Source organism: Thamnophis sirtalis, unplaced genomic scaffold (assembly GCF_051295495.1).
Source record: "Thamnophis sirtalis isolate CommonGarterSnake01/CBP01778 unplaced genomic scaffold, rThaSir2_p1.2 scaffold_7, whole genome shotgun sequence".
NCBI lineage: Eukaryota > Metazoa > Chordata > Lepidosauria > Squamata > Natricidae > Thamnophis > Thamnophis sirtalis.
In genome coordinates, this window is record NW_028261387.1 from 24,434,620 (window position 1) to 24,456,979 (window position 22,360).

The 22,360-nt window shown below is 35.0% G+C and overlaps 1 protein-coding gene across 16 annotated transcripts in view; it reads right to left on the reverse strand.

Annotated features, from left to right (window-relative positions):
- The window catches only part of SGIP1 (SH3GL interacting endocytic adaptor 1), a 142,133-nt gene that overhangs the window by 41,901 nt on the left and 77,872 nt on the right, over positions 1 to 22,360 (reverse strand). For 11 of the 16 annotated variants that reach the window (XM_087719504.1, XM_087719506.1, XM_087719505.1 and 8 more), the window contains 7 exons: positions 16,365 to 16,389; positions 14,535 to 14,586; positions 11,394 to 11,479; positions 10,587 to 10,685; positions 9,999 to 10,073; positions 7,857 to 8,312; positions 1,047 to 1,171 (listed from right to left, as the gene is read on the reverse strand). In XM_087719504.1, the coding sequence (XP_087575630.1) occupies positions 1,047 to 1,171; positions 7,857 to 8,312; positions 9,999 to 10,073; positions 10,587 to 10,685; positions 11,394 to 11,479; positions 14,535 to 14,586; positions 16,365 to 16,389 (918 nt within the window). The remainder of the gene's footprint in view (positions 1 to 1,046; positions 1,172 to 7,856; positions 8,313 to 9,998; positions 10,074 to 10,586; positions 10,686 to 11,393; positions 11,480 to 14,534; positions 14,587 to 16,364; positions 16,390 to 22,360) is intronic. The other 5 variants (XM_087719513.1, XM_087719514.1, XM_087719518.1 and 2 more) reach the window with 1 other exon arrangement.

Consider the following 22,360-nt stretch of genomic DNA (forward strand, 5'->3'; position numbering starts at 1 on the left):
TTGCGCTCAGATAACAGTTTATCAAAGGAGCAGAGCGTACTGACCTACTGGCTTTCAGCAAATTGTAAATTAACTAGGTGTTTTTAATTAATTTGTAAAGGAAAGCTGACAATTTAATTCAATCTATGTTCAAGTCTAGGGTTCCATCCCGGGATGGAAAGTCTCAAGGGGCAAGGCAAGAAATTGAGAATTCCAGCATAGAAGAGTAATACACTTATGGGCCCTTGAAAATAAGGTCATAATAAGAAACTGTTCCAGTTTTAACTATAATGAACAAAGCATTAATGTGCCCAAAGCTAATGATGCTCCTGTGGGTTGAGTGGTCTCATTTTTGGCGTCTTTTGATGAAGCAAGAGTAGTACAATCTTATAGTATGCTGAATTCTGAATTCTTTGTATCAGAATGGCTATTTGGCTAGACTTCTCTGTAACAACTATCCAGTAATTCTTTCCTATTCCTCCTTCTTGGGTAAGACTAGAGTCATGGAAAACAGGTGAAGATATTTTAGCAAAAATCACATTCCAGCTCCATCTTTCAGTCTATAAAGTACAAGTCTTTTCCAATCCTATATTTTTTTAAAATAAATATGAGATTATCTTGTCAAGAAATAGATGCAAATAATAGCAACCATGATTGATTTGAAATGATAAAAACTATAAATTATAATCATTTCTTTACATGAGAAAATCTTGATATTTTTGCTAAAGTAATAATTCTAAAAAAAACTTTCATGAAAGCCAACAAAACTACCCCACAATTTTATATTTAATTCATTTTAAAAATCCAACATTAAATTATAACACACTTTTGGATATTTTTTTAACAAAATCAAGAATTTAACTAGAGACAACAAACATAATTGTAGAGTTTTTTATTCATTTACTTAATTATTATACTTCTATTCTTCATACTCATAACCAAGCCAGCCCACAGTGGTTAATATAATCTTTTTTTCATATCTACAGTGTTTAATGTCTCTATAGTAGGCAAAGAGACATTCCAACTCAGTGCAGTTAGCAATTTGTAAAAAAAAATCTAAAACATACCACATCAACACCTGGCTTTCCCGGAGGTAACTTTGGACGAGATGGGGGTCTAGGAGGCGGTGGTGGTGGGGTAGGGCTGCTGCAAGATGTCAATGGGGTCGCAGGGCGAGCAGGTGATGATGACCCTGAAAGAAATGTACACCATCAGTATGGGGTTAAGCTGCTCTCATGACAGCTCCCTCCGACCTTTAAAGTATTTATCCCACAGGATGGAGAGTCAATCAAGCTAAACAATGCAGTACCAGCTTGGGATTTGGGTCATGGGTTACTGAGTAAACATATACCTTCATATACGTGGACTCAAACTGGATGAAATAGACAGTTGCTAACCAGATAGGTCACCATGAAGTAGAAGAGCTTATTTCTCTGCTTTTGTGCCAGTGCAGTTTTTACATGCATGTAACAATATATATATGCTTTGGCTATGTTTGCTTGCGTATAAACCTTACAAAGTTTGATTCAAAAGGAGCACTAGTTGAACTGCACCATTTTAGATTAAGTGTGGCTGCTCAGCATTCCAAAATATTGCCTTCTTTCTTTAATATTAACTTGTAAATAAGTGGACGGTGAGCGATTGTTCCAAAAATTTAATCGGGGATGCTGGCATCAATTAATAATGATAAAAATAGGTACACTGCAAACCTGCATGTACTTATTTAGAAATATGAATATACTCCCATGTAAATGGATTTTCAACCTTAGTGAATGGTAAGTCACAGTAAAAAGAAGAATAAAAAGCTGGCAAATCAGATAACAACCAAGGACGATTCATGAAAATTAGTGAAAATCTGATATTACTCTGGAGAAAAATGCATGTCCAGAATTTAAGAAATTGATATATTTCTTACTATTTCAAGGTAATTTTTCCCAAATCGTTGAACACGTTTTCTAAATTGCCACTGACAGTTGTTAAACAAGCTGTTTCATCTAAGAATAATCATTCATTATGAAAGAATAATACTGAAACCGATTTAAGTCACATGCCAATGTAAATCCAACTACCATACAAATTCTTTTTGTTTTTGTTTTGTTTTTTTGCCAACGGACTAGAATGTCTTTTTTGAAACTTAAGAATATGAGGAATCTTTAAAAATTATCCTACCAGAACTCCAATATCGTATCCGAAATGACTTCCAATGACATTTAAGCTTTTACTTATGTTTGGTAACATCAAACATTTGTTTTAATTGGAAGAAGTCAAGCTGTGTCTTCTTTCTACTCTATCAGTATTCTTCCCGGAAACTAGAACAGTTGCAGCATGGAAGGAATTCACAGCATGGACTCCTTGTATACCTGGTGAGTGTACAGCAGTGATTAGTGTGTATCACAGGAAGGAAGTATGCTGCAGTTGCTCTCACGCTGCCAAAGGGAAAATATAAAAATGGCCCATAAAACTTGTAAGTATACATACTTATTACATTATCCGTTCCAATGAATAGTGCATCTTCTTTCTCCCAAGATGAAAAGTATATATAGTACATAGGGCTGCACAAAGCATTTGGAAGGGATGCTTTGTGAAACATTTGGGTGAATGAAGTGCCCCTCCTTAAAGAGTTAAAGCAGACATATCCTCCAGATAGTTTGGAGTAAATGCTGGAAGGATTTGTCTGATTGTCTGCGTAGTACTGTATTTGTGCATGCAATGCCACTTTGGGGGCAGTCAGCATAGAAAAATTGTACCTGCAAACAAATCCATAGGCAGCTAAGGAAGCGTTTAGGAAGAGGTGACTTGGATGCTTTGAGGATGAATACTTGGCTTGGGAAAGCCAAATATTGCAATACTTTACAAAGATCCCATTTTAAATATTTGGCACAGCCCTATCAAATGACAAAGATTTATTTCAAGGAAATAGAGAAAGGATGTCTATATTCAACCAATCAGATGTTGGTGGTGTTTTCCTAAGTCTTAAACTGAACCCTTTAGCATCAAACAAGACATTCTTGTCAGGAGGGTTGATCTATCATGTCAGCATTAGTGAAACTTATAATCACTGACTGATCACATGCTTCATGCAGTCAGTAAAACACTCAGCTGCGAGGAGAGGGTGGATGGATGGAGCTTTAAAATACAGCATCATAAATTATTATGTAATATTTGTTGCATTAATAATGTTCCATTTGCTAAGCATGCTCTGAATAATTTGTTTATGCAAGATGAGGCTTTGGAAAAAGTTGATAATTTAGGTTTTTTAGTGACCCCATACTGCTCGAGTAATACATTTTTTGCTCTGAAACTAATTTTCCTTTCCTTTCCTTTTCTTTCCTTCCTGCCCTGCCCTGCCCATTTTTCCCCTTCTTTTTCTTTCCTTTCCTTTCCTTCATTATTGTAAAAAAAAACCTGCAAAATGATTGCACAAATATTCGTTGTGTACTGCTATATAGTTGAGATTTCTCTATTAGTGACAAATGAAATAAAGAGGGAATGTATATTGATGAATCTATGTCTATGGAGATTCTTAATCATCCAAGTCATGGTTGTCCCAAAGGTGCTTTTTTCAAAAGGGAATCGGACTTTCTTCTTCTCGAGTCAAAACTGAAGAAGCTTCTTGGATGAGAAGTGAAACGTCTTCAGGAAAAAAGAAAGTCCGGTTCCCTTTTGAAAAAGCACTCTTGTGATGAACCTACACTATGAAACTAGTGGGACTTTACCTTTGGAAGAATACATCTATCTTCTGGAAACAGCAAAGAAGCGTTATATTCAAGGAATGATACACAGAATTGAAAATGTTTTTACAGAATCTTCAGATACCTTAGCAATTTTCTAAAATGTAATGTTTAGTGTAGAAATTACTAGATAGTTCTGTCTCAAAATCAGAAAAAGAAATGGACACTTTTAATAGAATTGTCATTTTGTATCTAATGCCAATCAATTATTATGATAATTTTGGTGGTAACTGACATTTCAAAGGGCTAGAATGGCTGTACACACACACACATACACACACTTTTTGTTATATTGTATGTTTCCTAGATAATTTTCTGATTGTTTCCTATTTTTTTACTGTAACCAGTAAAGTAGAGTAGAGTAAAGGAAAAGGAAAACTTTCCCTCTCTTCCATCTAATTATTAAGCAAATGTATTCATCCTTTTTGAGTTCTTGACATACATGCAGAATTCAGAATGACTGCATTAAGTTACATTATTTTTATTGGGACTGGTATCTGAAAATACATTCCTGTGTTCCATTTTAATCCACATACAAAACTTCATGGAAATCTGTTGTGGTAAATACACAAGAAGAAACTTCCTCAATAGCCATCAACTCTGTCTTTGAAAGTGCCAAAACAAGCAAAAACACAACAACTCCAAAATATATTGTAATAATTGATTATAGTTACACAGGAAAGGAATTTTGAAATAGGAAAGCATACATGTCTATAGATCCCTATCGTCCTTAACTGTACATATTATTATATAGAACTGTAAGAGATGCTAAAAGCCTGATTAACTTCCAGTTCCAGTCACTTGTGGGAATAATGTGAAACAGATAATACACAATCTATTTTTGCACTTGCTTTTTATAAAAAAGATGAATCCTAGATTGCTGTAAACAGATAATGTTGCAATTATATTGCAGATCCAACCCCAGGTCCAACTTGTATTTTTTAGGGAGAACATCTTAATCAAAATCAACTATCAAACTTCAGGAAAATAAAACACTTCAAGAAATAAGAGAAGCGTTTTATCCCAAAATAAAATTAACTGTGAAAGTTTGGTTTCCGGTTCTTTTTGGGAAAATAATTCAAATTAAAAAAGGATTTCTTCCACTTAGGACAATGATGGTGAACCTTTTAGGCACGAGTGCCCAAACTGCACGTGTGCGCATGCCCAAATTGAAAGGTGCATGCATGTGTATGAACGCATGTGCACAAATGCACACATACAACATGCATGTGCGCAAACAGGCACATGTGTGGACAGGCACATGTATGGACATGCACGCATGCTCAGGAGAGACCTAAAGAGGTCAGATCTTTTTCTTCCATGAGCTTCTGTTTCATCATTTGCAGGGAAACAGAAGCTCACAAAAGAAATGCCATGCAGATCTGACCCGGGGCAATGGTGTGTGTGCCAGCAGAGAGGGCTTCATGTACCACCACTGGCACACAAGCCATAGGTTCGCCATCATGGACCTAGAGCATTTTAAATGTGCAAAACTGATTCTTTATTTCAATGACAAGCCATACGAAACTGTTTGTAGCTAAGCCAGCAGTTATTCACTTCATCATCCATCTGTGGATAGATATATACAAGTTCTAAGCTATTCCATTAATCATATCTGGAACATATAAGGGCATTTCCTGCTTTAAACAAAAATGATAATTTTAAAGACTAATGATAACATTTAGTCTGCTTCCTAAAAATAGTAATGATGAAATTTTCTATTAAGGAACAAAAATACAACATGGAAGGATAGGTTTTAAGACCCCTTGGAATGGGGTGATGTTTTGGGTTTTTTTTTTTGCCTCAGAATAGCATTTGAATATATCTTTTTGTTCCCCTCTCTTGTTGTTCACTCTTGCTACAAAAGGCATTTTCTTTGAAAATAGGGATTATGTAAGCATCAACAGGGAGAGGTTATCAAAGAAAAGAGAGTATTCTTCAGTCTCATCTTAGATGAACACATTATTGATTTCCTATTTGTAATTAGGCAAGAGGTAGCTTTCATTTCCTTCCAAAATTGAATTGGGAGCCAGAGAAAAAACACAAAGCATATGTTGCCCAAAGGAAGTTACTTACAGGACACGCTCAAGAAATTATTCCCATATAAGAAGAAGCTACAGTTCTTTTTCAGACTCTGGACAATTGTTTTTAGTTACAAAGGGAGATGAGTTTAACTTGTTGCTTGTAGAAATAATGGGGTGCATGTTTCACTCTCATCCCTCCATTTTTATTTTCCAAACTACTCAAAGACTACATTAGGAAAGGTGTGTGCAGGGAAAGCAACCCAAAATGTCGCTCCCCTGAAGTATTGATTATTGATCTAAGATTTAAATACTTTACTGTCTTGCTAAATTCCCATCAGAGCTCCTATTAGTCTGAGAATAGCCACAAATATTTTCTTATCATCACAAAGGGAAGGAGTTTGTCTTGATGTCATTTGGAGCACCTTGGAGTCCGTGGTACACAATAACAGCTTCAGAAGTAGATGAATGGATTTCTTGGAGACTAAACTAATTTTTCATTTACCCATTGTTTGTTTCTTGGGCTACTACAGTCATTTGCTATAACCACACTTGTATTTCCAATGAAATAGCACTAAATATAACTTGCTATTGGGATTATTATATTGAGATTACTATATTAAGATTAAATTATTATCTCTCTTAAATTGAGTTCATCTCCCGATGACTGTATGGACATGTCCATTTCCCCCCAATCTCACATCTAGAGGTGAGTGAAGCAAGAAAGACAAAATTGACTCTTTCACTGCTCATTATCTGTATAACTCTTATCATACCTGTTAGCTGATGTCTGGGCTGATTCTCATGAGGGTATAGCACTATTCTTGAATAGCATTACAGCTATCTTTTAAAAAAGAGCTTATCAGCTGAATATAAGCTAATTGAGAGGCTCTTTTTGATTGCCAATTCAAATTTGCATTCTCCCTGATCCACATCCCATTTAAGGAGAGTTTGGTTGATTATGTTTGTTGGGAGAAGTAAGCCAGGGAAGTCCACCAATCTATGTCCTCAGTATTTTCTGTACCATTTATAGGCACTATTCTGTGGTGGGGCAAAGATCACTACAGTGGACACAGGCAGGAGTGCACTGCTATGGGTTCTCCCACATTCGGGAGACATTATGGTCTGTTCAGAGAACCTCCAAATCCCACCCCTGGCTGGCCCGGCCCACCCCTCCCTGCCCCTCCCAGGAGTCTCCACGCTGCCTGTTTTGGATGCGAGGTAAGTGCAGGGCCCGCATGGAGGCTTGGGGAAGGGGGAAAACAGGCTTTCTGGAAGTTCCAGAAGGTCAGAATGGGCCCATTTCTGGCCTCTAGAGGGCATCCGGAGCCTGGGGGAAGCAGTTTTTGGCCTCCCAAATGCTCGAGGAAAGCCTCCAGAACCTGGGGAAGACAAAAATGCCCCCCCCAGCCATGGTGTAGGAGGCTGATTAGGCCATGCCCACCCAGCAACCGGGCAGAGAACCCGTTGCTGAAATTTTTGAAGCCCACCCCTGGATACAGGCCCTGAGAGGGGGAAAATTCTTCATTTAAGACTTAATATATCAATATGTGCAGATGTGATCTTTGCTGCTATTAAAGTGCTATCAAATTGTTTTTTCATGACTACTGATTATAGAAGTCCTGAATTATATAGATGAAGGTGGAAAGTCATGTTAGACTTCTTTTTTCTGCAAAAAGGTCAAGAAGGAACTGTGGTAACCCGGCAGAGCACAGATTCTTTTCTTATGCTTTCCTCCTGAGGAAAATTGCCAAGTGAAGTAAATTAAATATTTCATTTCTTAATTCAGAGCTTTGATAAATTTAAAGAAATCCTGATCAATGATAATACATTTCCACCTTTACCTGGTGCTTAAGACATAAAGCTCTCCCATCAACAATTAGACATTCAGCAATGGTAGGAAAATAAAACATACTATCAAGGATTAACAGTTGAGTTGGGTCACAAGAGAACGGAATTAAAGAAAAAAAAAGGCCACTGGGCACAGTACAATCAAACAAAAGGGAATGATTGATGCTAAAAGCCAAAAAACAAAAACAAAAAACTAACAGCTAAAAAGGCTTGTTGTTTCACACAGCAGCATTCATGGCCACACTGAAGCACACTCAAAGCTGTTTAGACATACCACTGGTGCTTCCTGTGCCACCGCCAGGGCTGGGTCCAGGTGATGACACCACTGTCCTGTAGGTAGGAGGTGGAGGGGGAGGTGGTGTTGCTCTCTGTCCCACCCCAAAATCTTTAGGAGATGCTGCTGGTGCTAAGTTATCATCTTTAACGTGGGTCTGCTCTGAAACTTTCTTCTGAACCTCTTCTAAATTGAGTGGAGAAGGAACATTGCGAGAGACTTCAGCCTCTGGAGGCTCTTCTGGGATTTCGGATGCCACAGGTGGGGACACCACTTTTTCCCTTGAAGTCACCTCTGGAGTTACATTTTCCAGGGACTGATCAGAAAAACTGATCCATTTATCCTCTGCGTTATCAGCAACAGAATTGGGGGACAATACTGGGCCAAAAATGTTGTCCAAGTCATTGATTGATGGTTGTTTGTCACTTTTGACCTCTGTTGCTGTCTGGTCATTTCCTGTGGTCAAAGTAGTTGATTTCAAACTTTTAACATCAACTGGTACAGTTAAGTTGTATTATTGCTCTACGTATGTATGGGGATTTTAAAATTCAAGCTACATTCTACCACAAAGACATTTTGATAACACATTTAAAAGGTGCTTTTGAGAACATAGTTGTGTGCAGGTATCCATATAACTTTGAGGTACATTCCATGTAAATTCAAAATCAAATATCATATGTTATATATTGATAGAGAAAATTACCTAGGCAACACAATTGACACTTTGACTTTATTACTAGATATTAGGAGAGAAATGGCCAAACTATAAAAATTTAAACAAGGTGATGTATGTGCACGTATGAACATGTGTATTGCATAATGCATTGGATTATGTGATATGCAATGTGACATTGTTTTAGCAAATCAAAAAGAATATAATTCGCAATACATTTCTATGCTTCAGTTGAATCGTTCTTATTGCCAAAATAAATTTTAGTAAATGTAGAAGAACATTTGACAACAGATGTGTTAAGTGACAGGAAATGATTCTTAATGAAAAATTAATGGTTGCTATATTCAAATAATTGTTGCATTTCTTAATTTCAGTGCTTGGGATAATCTGAAATTAAATAAACAGTTTCTAAATTGTTTTCCTTCTGTGAAAGAAAATGTTTAAAGTTCAATATGTGTCTTAATATGTGATTAGTCATGATTCAGCAAAAGTTAAGCAAATTTAATTCCCATTGACAACAGAGATACATCCCTGGCCTCCATTTTATCTGAAATGGCTGCAATTTTCCAATTCTGCATACAAAATAGAAAACAATGTAGAACTATTTTCTTTTCATAAAAAAGAAGACTATTCCATATGTGCAGAGCTCTGGATCACAGCTAATAAGTACATTGATAGAATATAATTTCTGTAATTGATATTCTGTAATTATGAATAAATATATATAAAACCAAAAAAAATTTAGGAATGCAAAATTATACTAATTTTTTATTTCCCCCTTCCTGATTGCTATATTCCAGATAGGAGTGGAGAAGGCTGTATTTGAGAAACATAATCATTATATATTTTAGTATATTTGTAGTCTACCTTTCTATCAAAGTGTAGCACACCAAGGGAGGTAACCATCTACCACAGGCCATGTATATATAAATGAAATATTGATAAAAAGAGAAAAAATTCTGATCCAAAATGTTACATATGTTTGTAAAGCAATACTTAAAAAATTGAGTTTGTATGCATGGCTGTTTTCCTTATATAACAGAATCACTTGTTGATTGAGAAGAAACCCCTAAATGCATTAAGATTCAAGACATACTTAAGCTTCCCAACTTTTCTTATACAAAATTGAGTCTTGTAAGCAAAAGCTTACTAATAAAATTAAAATTACCAAAAAATATTCACATTTTGAGTGCTTAATATAGCACAGATGACAGAAGCATTTCAAAATTTCAAGGGTTTCGACGATAATGTATTAAGCTTCATCAGTTATTTTTTGATATCTAAAAAGAGAAACCTGCTTAAAATATTTTGTGAACAAAATATTAAAAACATACAGTATATGCATAATATTAAGAAATTGTGATTGAGTTCATATTAATGTTTCATAATGTATGCTAAACAAGGTCATCATGATTGTGCAGCCAAATGTACAAGTATTAGACCTGACTATTTGTGTCAAATATTCTTACCTACTCCAATTGTTAAAGGGGAACCAGCATGGGGAGGTGTAGCAGGAATGTTTTTGGGTGGAAGTGGTGGAGGTGCTGTAACATAAAAGGAACATTTCAAGGACAAGGATAGACAAAGCTCAATCACAAAGAATTGACAACTCAGTCTCATGTAGATGTAGCTGCAATTCAGAGAGTTCATTGTACAAGCAGATGACATTTCCACTTGTGCAGGAACAACAGTTGTTAACAGCTTGCAGTTGTTAGTTAACATCCCATAATTTTTATGCAGAATATCTCTACCATCAGAAACACGTGTTTAATATGGAAGCAGACATAATAATGTTGCTAAACATTATACATTTTAAAATAACATAGCCATTTTAATGAGAAATTTCTCTTCTGTTTTCTGATTAATTTCTCTTTCTAATATATTATATTGGCAGTAAAGGTGAGTTTTCATTGCACAGTTGAATTAATATCTCTGTTCCCACACAGTCTAATGAGCCATAATCCCTAGTAGATTTACTTCTTTTTTTATTTCACAATTTTTCAACTACACAGGCCCAACAAATTAAACCACTTTTTCCAAGAATTATTCTAACTTACTTCCAGATGGGAAGGGACGTGATGCATTTGGAGATTCTACACTGGAGTTCGCTGGTTGCACAGAACCCCAAACTTCACACTGATCTATGGGACCTGAAGCTATATATAAGCAGACATATAACAACATATTAATCTAGAAGTAACACAAGAACTTGATTCTTTTTTATTTCCAGTAAGAGTTTAACTCTGAACTTTAGGTATTACGGAATTGCAGCAGCTATTCAAATAAAAGAAATAAAAATAAATTAATCCAAATACTTGTAAGTAGTATTTTGAGTGTTTGTTTTACCATAAAATGTGCAGTACAATATTGGAACCAGTGGCTTCCTGATGCACGCATCCATTTCACGTTTCTCATTCATCTAATGTGGCACATATTTTTTTAAAAAAATATCAAAATGCTTGTGAAAATGATTCAGATAGGGGCAAAAAAAGAAACAACATAGATTTGATTCCATGTTTTTCTTAGATTAGCAAATCAGTAGCCTGCGGAGCATAGATATAATCACAATAAGAAAGAAACAGCCAGCTGCATCTGCTCAAACAGCAGGGGACAGCATAATGAAAGCAGCATTGATGCAAAATCTACATGGAGTAATGGTATGGGGATGATATTGAACTGGAGCAGGTAAGATCCAACTTCCAATCATAGAAGTTAATTGGGTAACAATCACATTTTTCAATCCAAATTAACACATGGGCTATAGGAACAAACTCAAATAGAGAGAAAGCTAGGTATTCCCACCTGAGTCCCTGAGAAAAATGCAAACTATAGATCTAATACATAAATACAGTTTAATAATTTACCTTCCAATTTGTCTTCTTCAAATGTAGATTCTAGAGGTGGACCAAATAATGGGGCTAGGACAGCAGCATCTTCTGAAGTTCTTTTGCTACAGAAAAAAATAGTTACTTGATATCAGATGTGATAAATAGTTTAGGTTAAAAAAATTTTTTTTTCCATAAAAACAAATGTCAAACTTTTAAATGTCATTTTATATATTTACACAAGAATTGAGTTTTGTTGTGAATTGCTTGTTATAGATCTGCTAATAACCATTGCCATGTCTATGTAAGGAAAATATGATGCACTGCAGCAACAATGCAGATTTAAGTTATACTAAAATATACAGTATACTGTTGTCATTGTAGCCATTCAATGCTCAAAAGTTTACATATGAACAATTTTATAAAATTTAATATATTAAAAACAAAGTAGGTTCTTAAGTACTAATCTTTGAGAAATCAAAGAACACTATCCATATTACCAGACTTGAATACTGATTTGGACACATAAAAATGAAACAGCCAATTTATTAACCCCACAAGAGCCACTAAAGACTGAAGATAGAATATTCTAAGTGTTGGGAGAATGGAATAGAATATAAAGAGTGGGTACACAAGGGGTGGGTAATTATAGCAACTTTACGACCTAGGGACTTCAAATCCCAGAATTCCTGAGCCAGCCATAAAGTTGTCATAGTTGCCCACCTGAATAGGAGTCTTTTTTACTGTGTTTTATTTCATGTTATTCATGTTACTTTCTATAGTTGTAAAGGGAAGTTCAGGAACCAGATTTTGAAATTGTTAGACAAATGGGGCTCAATTTCTTTGAAAATACCATTGTGACTTTCTGGTTCTGCAGTAGAAGCAGAGAATCATCTGAAAAAACTTCTTTAATATTTAGAAAATTGTGCCTACTCAGCTCTGGAAATCTTAAATTGAACCTTTGGAATACTGTTCTGTTTCTTTAAAAATGCAGACACACATATACACATACCAATCAAAGATAAAACCCACAAGCAAGAAAATAAATACTGGAAGCAGAATTTCACAACCAGTAATGAAAGTTCCTGTCTTTTTTTAAAAAAAGAACCTTATTCAGTTTATTTACAACAGGCAATATGATTTAATTTGATATTTAAAAATTCAGGAAATTAAAATGTCAACAGCAAAAAGTTATCAGATATATGAATAGTTTACCCCAATATGTAAAATATTACACCTATCTTTTTGTATAACATTTTGCATCATTTAATGTATTAAAAGGCATTTTGTTATATTTTCCATTCAAAGATATCAGAATGCTAGCATAATAGAAGCAAGAAATCCTCTAAAATATATCCCAGTAAAATATCGTAAGAAAACATCAGAAAACAGATCAAGTGCCTAAAACCTTTATAAGACATTTAAAAAAAAAAAATCTGCCTGACATTTTAAAATGCCTGAGTACAAATAACATTTCAATAGATAATGGCACTAATGACAATTATACTTCAATTCCCACTGATTTGTGTCTATATGAAATGGCTTACTACTAAAAAAAAATCTGTAGTTCCTCTACAATGAATTTATGTTGCCAAAAGAATTTACACATATGGTAAAAGAATTTAGGGGATGAAAACTATCCCCACAATTACTATTTCTTAAAATTGAATGAAGTAATGTGTCTACTTCCTGAAATGATTAAGGGATTAAAAAAAATAAAACAAACCAAGTTATATTTTAACAATTAGTATCTGGTCACTAACTATTGTGTAGATTGGGTTAATTCATTCTCTCTCTCTCTCTCTCTCTCTCTCTCTCTCTTTCTCCCTCCCTCCCTCCCTCCCCCCCTCTCCGTACCTCCCTCCCCTCTCCCTCTACACACACACACACACACACACATATACACATGTCTGCAAATATGTGTGTACCATATATATAAAACTGTGATATATTGTTTATGTATTTGCTCTATCATAGCAGATTGGGATAAAAAAAAGTTATTCTTCAAATATTTTGATTCAAAGCCATTTGATACCAGTTATTCCCTGTGTTTGTTCCTGGACATATTTAATAATCAAATGATATCAAAGAAATGTTGATCAATAGTATCTTTCCTTTTGTGATTTTAGTGATTTTTTTAGTGATTTTATTAGTATTTATAGGCCGCCCTTTTCCCTGAGGGGACTCAGGGCGGCTTACATAAAATAAGGAAGGGAGGGTACAAGACAATAAACGCAAAACAATACATAAAAGTAAAATAGTAAACAACATTCATTCATCATTCGGGTGGGGACCGATTATCTTTATCCCCAGGCCTGATGGGCTAGCCAGGTCTTAAGGGCTGTGCGGAAGGTCTGGACGGTGGTGAGGGTACGAATCTCCACGGGGAGATAGTTCCAAAGGGTCGGAGCTACTACTGAAAAGGCTCTCCTCCGTGTGGTTGCCAGTCGACACTGACTGGCAGATGGAACTCGGAGGAGGCCTAATCTATGCGATCTAATTGGTTGCAAGGAGGTAATTGGCAGGAGGTGGTCTCTTTTGTAAAACTCTAATGGTTCTTTTGGTATAATTTGTTTCTTCTTTGTCCAATGTTCTGTCTTAAATTAAGACTCTTAATCAATAGTTCATACATTACACATTTTTGGATAAACACTCAGAAAATGAATACTGTGATCTAGTAAAATAATAAATCTATTATATTTTGAATCCATTTTATTTATGTATTTGGAGTCTTATGAGTATAAATAATAGAGTAAGTAAATATAAATAAAAGGCAAGAACTGGCTTGTAAATTTTGTTTACACATTTCTGCTAATAGGCTGTCTTAATTTGATAATATTATCTGGCAAGCAAGCTATCATATCTGTGAAAATTCGCAGTCTGATACAGATGGAAGTCCTCCCTAGAATCTCTAAAAGTTAGATAAAAAGATGCATTATAGTATTCTTTTCATATTCAAGACATAAATAAAAAGGGAACACCATTTTGCATATAGAGCCACATACAGGGTTGAAAATTGGTGCTAAATTAGCTAAGAAGTTATAATTTTATACATTTTTATAGGAAGCAAATGTAGAGTTAATCTTTTAATGCAATCAAGCACAAAACAGTAATCCCTCTGCACCTGTCCATTTTGGGAATAAAAATTCCACATCATTGGCAACTCAGTTTTACACTTACCTGAGAAGCTCTGGAGTAGGAGTTGAACGCCTGGGTCTTGCTATCTCTTCACCTAGCACAAAAGATACATTTAAAATTGTTTTCTTGGAGTACAGTGTAGACAAACTGCCTGCTGAATATTAAATAAAACCAACTGAACAGTGGGCCCATGAAGATGTGGCATTGGTGCTGATCTGAGACCACAAGTATATCCCTTTTGCATAATATTGTGACTTTTGTAAACATTTTGCAGTTGAGACAATTAATTTTGCGGAATGCAGGAGTTATTACTGCAAGAACAATTCTGCTATGTGACCTCCTAAGCCAGTGGTAGGTAACCTTTTCAGCACCGGGTGCCGAAAAGGGAGTGCGCGCGCACTCATCTGGCCACAACCCGGAAGAGGCGCTCCAAAGGGGGCATACATCTGCTGGAAAATGAACTTCCGGTTTCCATCATGCACATGCGTGGTGGCCAGCTAGTCTTCCAGTTACTGGCACGCATGATGATCAGTTGGCTAGCATGCATGCTCACACCAGAAAACAGAATACCAGCTCTTCCAGTTTCCAGCACTGCTGCATGCACAAAGGCCAGCTGATCATTGCGCGTACATGCACTCCATAAACCCGGAAGAGGAACAGGTGATGCCATGCATGCCAGGCAACATGGCTCTGTGTGCAACTTCAGGCACACGTGCCATAGGTTCGCCATCACGGTACTAAGCTATGGGAGAATTCTTGTTTTAACCGGAATTCTCAACTTTCCTGCTTCCTAGCTCTTCAGCATTTTTCCTATTCTATCATACCACTTTGCCACACTTTCATTGACTTTAAATTTAACAAAAGGGTATTTTCTTTCTTTGCTCATAAGACAAGTCTAAGGATGGGAAGCTGGGACTGAATGTAAGGCTATATATGGGTTCCATGATTGGACAACTGGAAGGAACACTAGTAAAACTGCTTTGTATGAAAGGCTACAATAGCTTTGGACCATATTATATTATAATTTAATATCTCTTCAAAATATGATCATATGGCCAACAATTGTATAATATTAAAATTATAATTAGGCAAGCTACATTTTTCTACTTAATGCATACTAATATTTAATAAATCAGGCAGAAACCTAACTGTGGCTGCTTAACAAATACAAGATTTCATAAAACATTTCAACTGAGATTAATTATGCCCCCAGTCTTTCTACATATACTATAACATTTCACATTCTTGGCAGGGATAAAATTCAGCAGGTTCTGACAGGTTCTGGACAACTGGTACCGGAAAATTTGAGTAGTTCAGGGAACTGGTAAATACCACCTTTGGCTCACCCCAGAGTGGGGTGGAAATGGGGATTTTGCAGTATCCTTGCCCTGCCATGAACACCAAGCCATGGCCACAGAACCGGTAATAAAACATTATGAATTTCATCACTGATTCTAGGGCTACATATGTGTTTTTATGAAAAATAAATGCAATGAAAATATTTTCATTAAATATATATATTTTTATTAGATATATGAGAATATTCCATTGATATTTCAATTACACTCAGAGAAATATATATTTTACAGCCTACTGATATGGTCTGTGCAGTCAGCTAACTGCATTCTGCATGGGAACTTTGATTTATAATGCATCTATTAATTATGTTTATGCATTTGTACAGAATTTCATAGCAGCATGCAGATGTATTCTCAATCTGTTCTGAGGTCTATTTCACTGATGTTCTGAATGCAATCTTTATTGTTAATTAGCTGCTGCTGGTCTTTTAGGATATGAAAATTATGAAAGAAATCTACCCCATCTACGGATAGTCACCAGTTAAAGCCCAATTTGCTTTTAAATGATACTTACTAGATAGGTTCCTCTTAACTGTACCCTAAAATTAAATACAAAAAAACCACAGTTTAGAATTAATGGATTATATTTATCTAAAGGGAATATTGCTCTCTTTTGAAATGCTGAAAAAACAAAGATAAATAATATTTGTAAAACAAAACATACACTAAAAGATTCAAACATCTTTTGAATAGAGCTGAAGGTAAAAGTTACAGATGTATTTCCACAAGAATTTCACACATACACAATTTGCCAAAAAGTCCTAGAACAACATGTTTATAGCCTCAGAGCTGGATTATACTTTCATAAAATCTCATTTGCTTATACATTGTTTTATGTCTATTTTTTAAAAATTAAAAAGACTAGTATTGCAGAAGATGAAAAAAAAACCCATTGAAACAGAAAATAGAATTCTCAGGAAGTATGAAATATAAACAGGACATATCTGTGCAAAAGGTGTTCTTACATGCTCTTCTGATAACGCCTTATCTTATTCTATTCTATTCCATTCTATTCTATTCTATTCTATTCTATTCTACTTCTATTCCATATATAAAATGGCTGTGTGTGTATGTTCCAGCATAACTCTATAATGCCTCAAGCAATTTTAACTAAACCTGGTACACAGATGGCTTGCTCTCTGAAGAAAAATACTGTGGGGTAAGACACCTCTAACACCCCTCGGGTGTGCGTTCTTTTAAGATACATCCTTTTGTGCCGTACTGCCATACTGGCTTCTACTATACACTGCAGTGGAGTTGCCATGGTAACAGCTTCAGAGTACTCCACAAGGGTAACTCCAGAGTACTCCCTCAGTACTCCACCAGAGTACTCCCTCTGGTAAGCGGGAAAATCCAACATTAGAAATTACCTTTGGTCCGGACATCTTCCCTCTATAAATAAATACCCGGGCAACACCGGGTTATAGGCTAGTACTTTATATATCAGAATAGAGGGTGACAGAGGATTGGATCCAGAATGGTTATTCTGTCCATTTCTGCCTGTATTTTTCAAGGCAGCTCTTTTCTTTTCAAACCATATTCCATGAAATATTTTAATATAATATTTTAAATGAGGCCATAACATCACATCCAAGGAAAAGGGAAGACCAAGAAGAACTGAACGATCAAGAGTTCAGTAGGACAGATTTTAAAGAGAATAAAATGGGAAATATTTCTTAGTCAATGTGATCCTTATTAAGTTTGGCAAGTATCTCCCAAATGCGCTCTGCAAGATATGCGAGGCATATTCCCAATAAATTTAAATTAATCCTATGTAAAATAACCCGCAGTCATTTACACAACTGTTTGAACATGAATTCATGACCTACCGGGCTGCGTCTCTGTGATCAGCAAAAAGGAAGAGAGAACAGATACCTAGTCAGAGAGTGAAAGATCAGTAGTAAAAATGTCTTTGGATGGCAGGAGATCTAGTTTCACAAAATACCAACTTCAAAACTATTTTTCTTCAGATAGCTCTCTTCCCAAATCCACTTAAGGTCTTCAGCCTGTTTAAACTTGATTTTAAAAATGAACCTATCCTATGAAGATACTTGCAGGAATAACAGCAACAGAAAATCTACATTTGCTTATTTTATCTAACATATTAATTGCTAAAACGTTGTTATAATTCTAAAATTAATTGAAGTGTTATAGATCTACATTTAATTAAAATTTAAAATTAATCAAAAACCATTTCCTCTTTCTTTACATATTTTGGGCAGTTTGGCAGACTGGCCTTTTCATATTTGCAATTACTTCCAGTACTTATTTGGAAATTCAAAAACATGTGCACTATCTTAAAAATGTCTGGCATACATTGTCAGCTTCTTATATTTTAAAAAATTGGCAATTATTCCTTGTTTTGGAAATTGACCATACTTTGGAGTTAAATATTCTTCTACCTTTTTTTTTCTTCCCCCCCCCCTGAAAAACGCAGAGCACACTTTGGATGTTGTCAATATTTGTGTATCCCTATTATTTCTTTACATAACTTTTACCTTATATTTACTTTTGTCTCATTCTATTTATCATATCTGTAGTTAAGTTTTGTTTGTGTCTGGTCTACCTGCAATTTATCAGCTCATTGAGATTCCTATTCTCCTAAAATAGTAAGAATCTGTTATTTCTGGTCTCTTCACTGTGTGTGTTTGAGACAGTATGTTTTATTTTTAGACTAATATAATACAAACTATTCTTTATATTATATATGTTATGTTCAAAAGAGTCAAATACAAAACTCTATATCTTTTAAATATTGTCACATAAGCAATATCTAATAAGTTATTCCTGGAAGGGTCTAATTTTGCCACTGCCATGCTAATATATCTCCTAGTCTAGAAGAGTATGTGTTTATGAGTAATAAATTTGTCAATCTTCAGTAACAAAATTAATTTGCTGTGTGAATTCAGTGCAAATTCTCTATAGATTCTCTGCTGAGGAATTTTGAAGCTGCTTTGCTTTTCATTTCCTATTCTCTCTTCTTCTGCCTTTAAAGACATTTAGTAAGAATATTTCAATGCTTTATCGCACGGGTGTCAAACTCACATTGTCATGGCGGCTTTACATGATGTATTTGGACTTTTCTCCCCTTCGCTAAATCAAGTGTGGCCAGCACGTGATACATCCTACCTGGGGGCTGGGAGTGTGACAGCCCTACTTTATTGGGTCAAACTTTAAACCTATCTGGCTCAAAACTTGCAGGCTAAATATTCCCTAAAGGATCTTCCATCCATGCTATTTTTTATTCCATTCTCATTGGAAGATTGCTGATACTTTGACATTTCCCTGTTATACTGAACGGTATTTAATCTTCAAAACTTTTATCAAACTGTACCTGAAAAGTTCAAAATGAATTCTTTTACCTTGGAATCTCACTTCTCAAATCCTCACTGATTGCCTATTTATTCTAACAACTTTAGAAGGACAATTAGCTTGAGAGGCAATCAGGTGGCCTGCATGGATAACATGGTTCCTGCTTCTTCAGGGAAAGCAAATGATTTAAATAGTATGCAGCCATTTTTTATTTCCCATTAGTGCTGCTGGCAATATGTGGGGAAGAACTGTGCTACTTTCTCAAAGTCTATGTTTCCAAAACTGTCCTTCGTTTATTACTTCTTATGAAATGACATGAAGATGAATAACCTGACAGCACTACCTTCCCAAATACTACAAAATATGTATGTATGTGCATGTGTGCATGGACGCATGCACATGCGCACGTGTGCACACACACACAAACTGTTTACATCCAATAAAATGAGTGTATTAGGGAATAAGAAGACTTCTTACCGGACTTTTCCTCTGCAAAATGCATTAAGATAAAGAAGAGAAAAAATAGCATTTTCCACTGTGCATAATCCATGGAAAAACTAATGAAATGATACATTAAATATTTTACAGATCAGTCCTAAAGACATCTATTCAGAAATAAATTAATTTTAATTAAATTTACTTTCAAAAGCTCCCACGAATATAAACTTTAACAAGAAAAAGACTAAATTTTTTATAGACAAAAGAGAAAGTCAAAAAGAACTGGGCATTCGCAAAATGTATAAGCTATGCCTACTTATTCAGAAACAAGTTGTAACGGGATTAAAGAGGTTTGCCATAAATCAGCCTTCCTTAAGCTGGACATTTTTTTAATTCATGTTTTTCAACTCCCAGAATGCCCAGCAGTGGCCAAAGTTGTTCACACACCACTAGACAGTAGCCAAAATAGAGAAGACTATTTAGTGTGAGTACGCATAGAATCATAACATAGAAATATTGCAAAGATCCAATTACTCATTATTGATGTACACTGTAATATTTCTAAATGTGTAATCAATTAGCTTAGCTACTAATTAAAATCAAACAAATGTGATGGACCTTAATGATTATCTGTGACCCATCAAAGAGACTTACCATATTTTTATTATTTTTGTGCTATTTTATTTGTCTCTGATTAATCAGAAAAAAAAATTAAAATCAGTTCCATTATTACCCATTAATGAAAAAAATGGTGATATTCCAACTACTTCAACATCTAACTAATATAATTGCCTTGAAAAAAGGTAAATACCAGTCATAAGGTTTATTATCCTGGCTAAGAAGGATAACAAAATATAAAACATACTGGCTTCTGATAACATGGAATGATAAATTTATTGGTAAAAAAACCTGACAGATTGTTCTCAGCTTAAGCAGGTTTAGATTTTACACATATCTGTTGATGCAAGACATATTGTGTTCAATGAGAATTGCTCGCAAGTAATGTTGCATAGCTTTGCAATCAGAAACTATTAAACAATTGAATTGAGAAGAAAACTTACTGGTTATGCATTGGAACAGCACACTTCCTTTCGTAATAAAATAGAATCCAATTAAAATTCAACAGAAGGCTCTAAATACTAATTCCCTCACCAGATACAAAAAATGAAATCTTTGCTGCTGTTTCCTTTTCAGCCCATAATTATTTGTTTGCCATCTCCATAAGTTATGAGAGGAGTTGGCCGAGAAGGTAGTTCTTCTTTGAAAAAGTGCCACAAAAGGGCTTAAACGACACTGATCTTTTCTATCATGTGTCAATTCCTAATCATTTTCCCTTTTTTTCCCCCTTTTAAATAGTGTAGTATGTCAAAAATATTACTTGCTCCCAAGTGCTCCCCCATCATACTTTTTCTATTGTGAGCAGATGGTCATTATCTAAAGTAGACTATGAAGTTCAGCAAATCCTTGCTAAGTCTATTAGAGTAAGAAGGAAGAAAGAAGGAGGGAAATAGGGCACACTGATCTTTTCTTCTTCCACTAATCGTGTTGCATTATTTGGGCATAAATTCTCAATGATGAGGTTGGCAGTATAACCATCTCACAAAAAATATTTTGTTAACACATCACCTTGAAGAACAGCTCATCAACATTCATCACACAGAAACATATCACCATCATTTTATTTGTAGAAAAATAATGCATCATCTAGTGGCTTAGAATACATTATTGAGCTAATCATAATGTTACTAAGAAGAGCAAATAATTGCTATTATTGCATTATTTAACGTTATTCCATTACATTTCAAGTAAACCTTGCTTTAGGCAGTGAGTCATGATTTTATAACAGTGATGTTTGAAGGAAAATTTTTAAGATGGGCTTATGTTTTTTGCATTTGCAAAATTCAACAGCAACGATACCTGAAAAAACAGTTTTAAAATACTGTAGGTCTGCTGCTCTCTAATCTCTTTAAAGAAAGGCATAATAAATCCCATCATAGAAAGAAGTATAGCCAACAGATAGGCTGCCACCATCATCCATATATCCTCCCCAAAGTCATATAAAGTGGAAATGACTTCTTGTTGAGCAACAAATGGAATATATAGAATATATGCTTTGTACCAGCCTTTCCTTTTATATTTTAACAGGGCATTTTTTTTTCATTTCTGTCTTAATACTGCATAAAGGTGCAGATGAAGTAATTTCAGACCTGCTCTAATCTTTGTCTTTAATCTTTTCAGGTGCTGCTTTCCAGCAAGAAACAGAGACTCACAGTGGATTTTCAGTTCATGAGACATCTAAACCTTAAATTTGCATCACTGAGTCATATATTCAGGAGCAAAAGAAGAAAATGTTAGTTATATAATCAATTCTGTGGGGCACAACAACAGTCTCGAATATAGCCTTCCAATTTGCTTCAAAAATATAGCACTTTTGAATTTAAATTGGTTATCTCTGGATTGAATGACATGACTTTATTTCTAAAGGAAACCAGCATTTTAAAAAGTGTTCCATTAGAACAAAAGGTGAAATAATAATTTTGGGACATTTCATATTTCCCCACTGTGTTGTTCTTATGTTGTTTTAGGTAGCTTTTCAACACTTAGAGCATTTTTAGAAAAGCTGCAGGGAAAGGAGAAATCAGCAAAAAGTATTTTCCCCACCCCAATATATTAAATTCTATTTAATGTACATCTGGGTCTAAATCCATTAGATATATACATATGAACCATGTAAGCACACTTTCCCATATATAGTATATA